The 6,029-nt window shown below is 36.4% G+C and overlaps 1 protein-coding gene across 4 annotated transcripts in view; it reads left to right on the top strand.

The window, feature by feature from the left end:
* The first annotated feature begins 1,837 nt into the window (after positions 1–1,837).
* Positions 1,838–6,029, top strand: part of rbm20 (RNA binding motif protein 20) — a 92,828-nt gene continuing 88,636 nt past the window's right edge. Inside the window, exons 1-3 of one of the 4 annotated variants that reach the window (XM_069189209.1) lie at positions 1,838–2,008; positions 2,715–2,782; positions 4,271–4,408. In XM_069189209.1, coding sequence (XP_069045310.1) covers positions 4,398–4,408 — 11 coding nt within the window. In that variant the 5' untranslated portion in view covers positions 1,838–2,008; positions 2,715–2,782; positions 4,271–4,397. Of the gene's footprint in view, positions 2,009–2,148; positions 2,526–2,714; positions 2,783–4,170; positions 4,191–4,270; positions 4,409–6,029 lie in introns of those variants that run through there. The other 3 variants (XM_069189208.1, XM_069189210.1, XM_069189211.1) reach the window with 3 other exon arrangements.

The raw sequence follows: 6,029 nt of genomic DNA, 5'->3' as shown, positions 1-6,029 counted from the left end.
CTTTTCCATTTGGCTTTGAATGCATAGGCCTATTAACAACTAAAGCCAACATTTATTGGGTATTCCTGACTCTTAAGCCTATTGAATTGCGAAAACATCCTCATCAAGAGCAGCATTCAGCATAATATTCCAATAATAATAAACATAGAATGTTACCATTGTTGATTCTCTTTGGTTTGGTGAGGTTACTTAGGCATTTCAGACTAAGATTTTGATTCGGGGAAGAATATTTTCCATTCAAATGAGTCGAAGATTGTGGAATCTCTCTGAAGAAAGTCTTAACCCTAATCCTAACCTAAGCCAAATCCTTAGCTAGGCTAAGGGTTAAGATTCTCACAAAACGTAATGCATGTTATTTTGTATATGATGTTAATAATTTGGGTGGAACTGTGCACAGTGGTTAACATTGCTGCCTCACAGAGCTGGGTTCAATTTTAGGGTGCTATCTGTGTAAAGTTTGTATGCTCTCCCCACATTTGTGTGGGATTCCTTTAGGTGCTCTGTTTTCTTCCCACAGTCTGAAGCCACTGGTAGGTTAATTGGCTTCTGGGAAGATTTCCCCTGGTGTGTGTTTGTTTCTGTATGTGCCCACCCAGGGAGTATCCTGCCTTGCATCCATTGACTGCTGGGATAGGCTGCAACTCTGCTGTGACCTTGAATTGCGTTTTGAAACCAATATAAGATAAAGTATACAATTCAAGAATTATCCAATTCATTTATGAATTATCCAGTGCAGCATGGATGTGCTATGTCAAATTCTACAGCTTAAAACCAGCTAAGAACTGTAGAGGTGTTGCATGTTTGACCTGCAGCAATCAATGGTGCTTCTGGGCTACTGAAGGAAGCTGATCGTTATAAGCGTTTCAGTTATAATCATTCAAGATGCAGTAGTACGATTTTTTGCCTTTTGTTTTCTGTTTTTATTACAACAGCAAACAAAGATACAATACAGACAAGAGTACACATATATATATATGTAAATACATAAAAGTTGATGACAAATTATATTTTGGTATTTCAATGGATTAAAAAGTAACATCTATGTCTTTAAAAGCAAAGTCAGTATTAGAATATATCATTCAGAATGTTTTAAAAAATGGACATAATCAAAACAAATGTAATGTTTCAGAGCTGCTTTTATCATCTATATTCATCTTAAATCAATGCACAACCAGGGTAAATTTGAATAACATTTTTTTTTGTACGTCCTTAACTTTATTTGTAAACATATTTGCTTGACATCATCCATATTTTATTCCAAAATAGTTGGAATAGGATATAACTCAATATATCCTTCCCCTGTAGTTTAATACAGGCTGTACATTATTCTATAGTTTTCTAATGGACTACTATTAAGGTTTCTTAAAAGAGTCAATACCTCTCTAGAGATCGCATTGGTCACGTTATTCTATTATTCCTGATGGTATGTCTATGGAGGGTGGATGTATATTTATACATAAGAGACCATGAGAGGAGAAGTTGTTTATGGAAGCTGACAAGTTTCAGGGGAATTGTCCCCAATATCAAAGCTGCATTTAAAAAACTCCATACCTCCTACGTCTTTAAATATTAAATTGGGGAATATGGACCACATACAGTACATTGCTTATTTTAAAACATAATTCTGCATCCATTTTATCTTAAAAATAGTATTAGATGTTCTAAAATTGAAAGCATTTAGGCCCCTAGTAGTGCATTCTGTTAAAGTTCCAAAGGTTTGGCTTTTTTAAACTAAATTATTGAGATGCATAACTTCTGCATAACATGTGCTGTAAAGCACATCTTTTAGCATGCGCAGAACAATTCATGGCACTGGTGCACGACGGCGTGCTACTGTAGTTACCACTGCTGTCGCAGAGCAGAGATCGGTGTGGAGTTTGCATGTTTTTCTTTTATCCGGATGTATTGATTTCGTCAGACCTTCAAACGAGTTTGTGAACCGATTAATTGACCTCTCTAAATTAGCACATGTGCGTGTGCTCCGCGATGGACTAGTATCCTTTCCAGGGTGAGAGTGTAGTCCTACCTTTTCGGGCTTGCATCACTACGACACACTAGGATCAAGCGGTTTTTGTAGTTGGATTGTTGGAATGGTGCAGCATTGTTGACCTTTGAAATCGCATTGAATTAAAGTCTATCAATTGCATTAATTTAAATACTTCATTTAATCTCGTGACCAAAAACCGGAAGCTTCAAAAAATGTATTGCTAATTTATTTAGTAATGAAATTTAATAGCCGTAACAATTCATACGAACCAAAAATGTAGTCATATATTGAACGGTTTTGATTTAACATTTTGGTGAGGTGATCACAATTGCTGTTATAATTAGATTTTTTTTATTTGGTTAATCCGACTTGACTGCACATTGCATGATGGTGATAATGAATGATCTGCGTTTTAATGAAGCAATTAAAAATTATACGCAGCTTTAACAGAAAACCTGTCTAGCTTTCATCTTTAGACTGCAGTTTGCAAATGGCGTTGAAAGAGGTGTTATTGCTCACGTATTTTATTTTTTCAAAGGTAGGTACAGAAAGTTTGTATTGATAAAAATAAACGTTGTCAAGAAATGGGCAATGTTTACTTGTTAAATACTTTATTTTAAAACTTGATCACTCGTTATAAACAAGTCTCAGGAAAATACGAACATTTTATTAAATTTTAGCTTTCGTGAGTCTTTTTCTGAAAAACTGACTTCACGTGTTTCTTTAGTAATTAAAGCGAGACCCATTGAGACTGATTCAGAGGACTTTCAACAAAAGTTATGAAACTTAACAAAGGTGAGTGAAAGAACCCTAATTGAAGAAAATAGCCTTTAATGTTTTAGTATGGTTAAACTAACCGCAACCCCCCGCACAGAACCAGTTTTCAAACTGCAGGAATGGAGTGACATTCCGAAATCAAACTTTGGCTTTAGCCCCAAAATCAGCTGTCTTAATGAGCTCTTGCACACCATTTGTCTCCCAGCGCTGCTTACTTGTTTTTTTTTTTAATGTAATCCATATGAAAATGTCACCCTTTCTGAATCTTCCATGCGTTTTTCTTAATTGGTCAGTGAAGGGCATATTTTAGCTGGGTCCTACTTGATCTAAAATTGCTCAGATAATTTTTCTTTGTTCTTATGAATGTGATCCTGGGAAAGTTTTTAGAATTGAGAATTTTCAAGGTTATATTACACCTCCAAATGCCTGTTTCAATCTGGGGCAAATTTTACAGATATCCTTCTTGGCCTCACACCAACTCAGATTTTTAATTAATGGTGACGTCTTTGTTGATGTGAGTATAAATTGAAATTATTTGGTAATAAACATTTTCCTCAAAATGGTAATCTGAAACGTCTCAAACATTATTTTGAATTACAGTTACTGGATTTTTATCTGTGCGGTATATTTGTTGTTTTACTTTTGTCAAATGGGAAGAAGCAAGTTAATTCTAGTTCTTGAGCCTTCAGATAATGATTTCATCTTTGTGAATGAAAACGCTTTTTTCAGCTGTTCCGACTCCACAGAAAGAAGCAAAAGTCGCAGTTTCTTTATGAAATATATCAATCATTTTTGTTTTCCATAGAGTACTATTGCTTTAAGTTCAATGGGAAGGTTTCCTGTTTTGTTTTTCCGTCTACTTTTGGCCTTTGATGATGATGGTGTACAAAAGGAACAATTGTGGACAAGGAATGGAGAACTAGACACTGATGTGATTTTAGACATAACTTTAAGGACTGTGCAAATGTAGCATATTAATAAAACAAATTGACAGCTGAGAATTAATCTGATTTTTGTGACAATCTACAGAGTTCACAAACAAAAGGGGGCTTTTGGCACATCTAGTTAAAGTTAGTTAAAGTTGGTTACTAATTGATCCAAGGATCTCATGTGGCAGTTTCTTGAAGGAAGCCAGGGTGTTGGCTTTAACGAAGCTAGTTCCAAACTCCTACAACTCTTTGGGTAAAGATTTGCCTTATATTCCTAGTTTAAGATACTTTTCCACTTTTGTTCTCTGGTTCATGCTTCTCCGTTCATTCTGAAGAAATACGCTAGGTTGAATCTGTCAGTTCTTTTGAGGATTTTTAATATTTTATTGCTTTGCCTTATGAACAGAGAAAAGTAAAACTAAAATGTATGCAATGGCATGTCATCTTACAGGGAGAAATACAAACTACATGGTTCTTCTGTGTGTTCCTGGACAGAGGTATTTTTTGCAAGGTTTGTTTCTTCTTGTTTTGCCCTCAATTTATGTTTTTATATTGTTCTAATTTGTCTTGGATTCAGGAAATTGCAAGAAACAAAACAGACCTAAAATGTACAGGCTCTGAACTGAAATCATTTGGATAGCAAAAGGGAACCATGGAAAACAATGGAGTTGCAGAAGTATTAACATTTGTGCCAGGGAGCTGTGATGCTTACCAGGTGACTATTTATCGGCTTCACAGTTGTATTTTTAGTATAAGTTTATGCTGCATGTCTGTAATTCTACAGTCATTTTACATAAACTCTTCCATCGTTTCCATTGTACACCTACGTATTGTTCACATAGTATTTCAAATTAATTATGTCCTTTAATCTGCATGGATAAATCCTACACATTCTAAAAAATAATGCACTTTTAAAGGGAGTGATTTGAGTACCATTAATTTTTTTTCTATTAGTTCACAGTATGTAATGTTGTGCCTACCTCAAAGTCTTACAGATTACCAAAAAGACGTGTTATACTGAGATTTCCTTTGAATGAGTTAATCATGATTCATTTATATGTAGCACTAACTGTGAGTTCACATGGAATGAAGCAGTACAGTATATGAGTTTTGTTTGGCAAAAGCATGCATACAGGCCTACAGAAGCAGAAAGGTGCCGATTTCAGTTAACCCTGATTCTTTGTGTCCACATTGTCATGTCCAACTCTACCACTAGGTGGAGCTAAATAGCAAATTGCAGCTGAGCTGAAGGAAATGAAACAGGACATTAATTTACTTAAGAATTTGGAAGCTTGCCTTTAGAGTGTGCCCAGTGTATTTATGCCCATACACTTGACATATGAATATAATTGTTTAACGACTGTTTGTTAACACTTTGCGTCTTTTAACTTGATCATTGTGAATTTGAACAAGTAAAGGTTTATTCCATGCCGAAAAGAGAAGAAACGCAACATTTCGGCTGTGGAGCCTTGTTCAGGTGTGAGGGAGAGAAGAAAATCGTTTTCAACCTCTACTTGTTCCTTTGTAGCCTATGCATAGTGATGCAGCTACTGTACCTACTTGAACTACTACAGTGAATTTGATATCCCTGAATGCTTTCAGCCTCGAAGCCTGCAGGTTTTGTGTGCTTAAATTGGGAAAAACTTGGTGTAAATTTGTTGTTTTGATGCTCACAGCAAAAAGTGTTGTGTTGAACAGTTTATAAATTGCAGGATTTTTCTTCTTTGCTTGACGTGAGTATGCTCTGTAACACACTTGAAGATGAATGAATACCAGGGTAGCAGTGAATTGGGCTCCCATGCTCGTGCCATTTGTAGAGTAATGGAGTGCCTGGTAATGTTCTCTGCAGGTTGTCTTTGAGGGAGTGGTCGGGGATGGTCCTGCAAGTTATGGTGCTATTGATGATATCCACATTCAGAAGGAGTGCTTCTCCTGCATCGATATGGTGACGCTCTACTGTGCTTGAGAGCATGGTCTGGAAATGGCCACTCACAGCTTCCTTTCTGGGGGCTTTCAAACAAAGCTTTATTAGAAGAAACGTTGAAAAATAATAGTTCTTAACATGATACAGTGAATAAGTTTGGTTAGTACTTATAACTCCTCACATTTACTTTGTACTTCATGGGCAACAAAGGGACGCATTTTTTAACATCCCTGTGAATGTTGGGGTGGCATTGTGGTTAACACAGTGTTGGGGCCATGGGTTCAGTTCCTGGGGTAGTGTCTGCAAGGAGTTTGTATGTTCATATGGGTTTCATTCCCACTGTCCCGGGTGTGTGTTTCCCGTCCAGGGTGTGCCCTGCCTTGTACCCGTTGCTTGCTGGGATAGGTTCTGG

Source organism: Lepisosteus oculatus, chromosome 4 (genome assembly GCF_040954835.1).
Source record: "Lepisosteus oculatus isolate fLepOcu1 chromosome 4, fLepOcu1.hap2, whole genome shotgun sequence".
In the NCBI taxonomy this organism is placed as follows: domain Eukaryota; kingdom Metazoa; phylum Chordata; class Actinopteri; order Semionotiformes; family Lepisosteidae; genus Lepisosteus; species Lepisosteus oculatus.
This window is presented reverse-complemented; position numbering and strand designations above follow the sequence as displayed.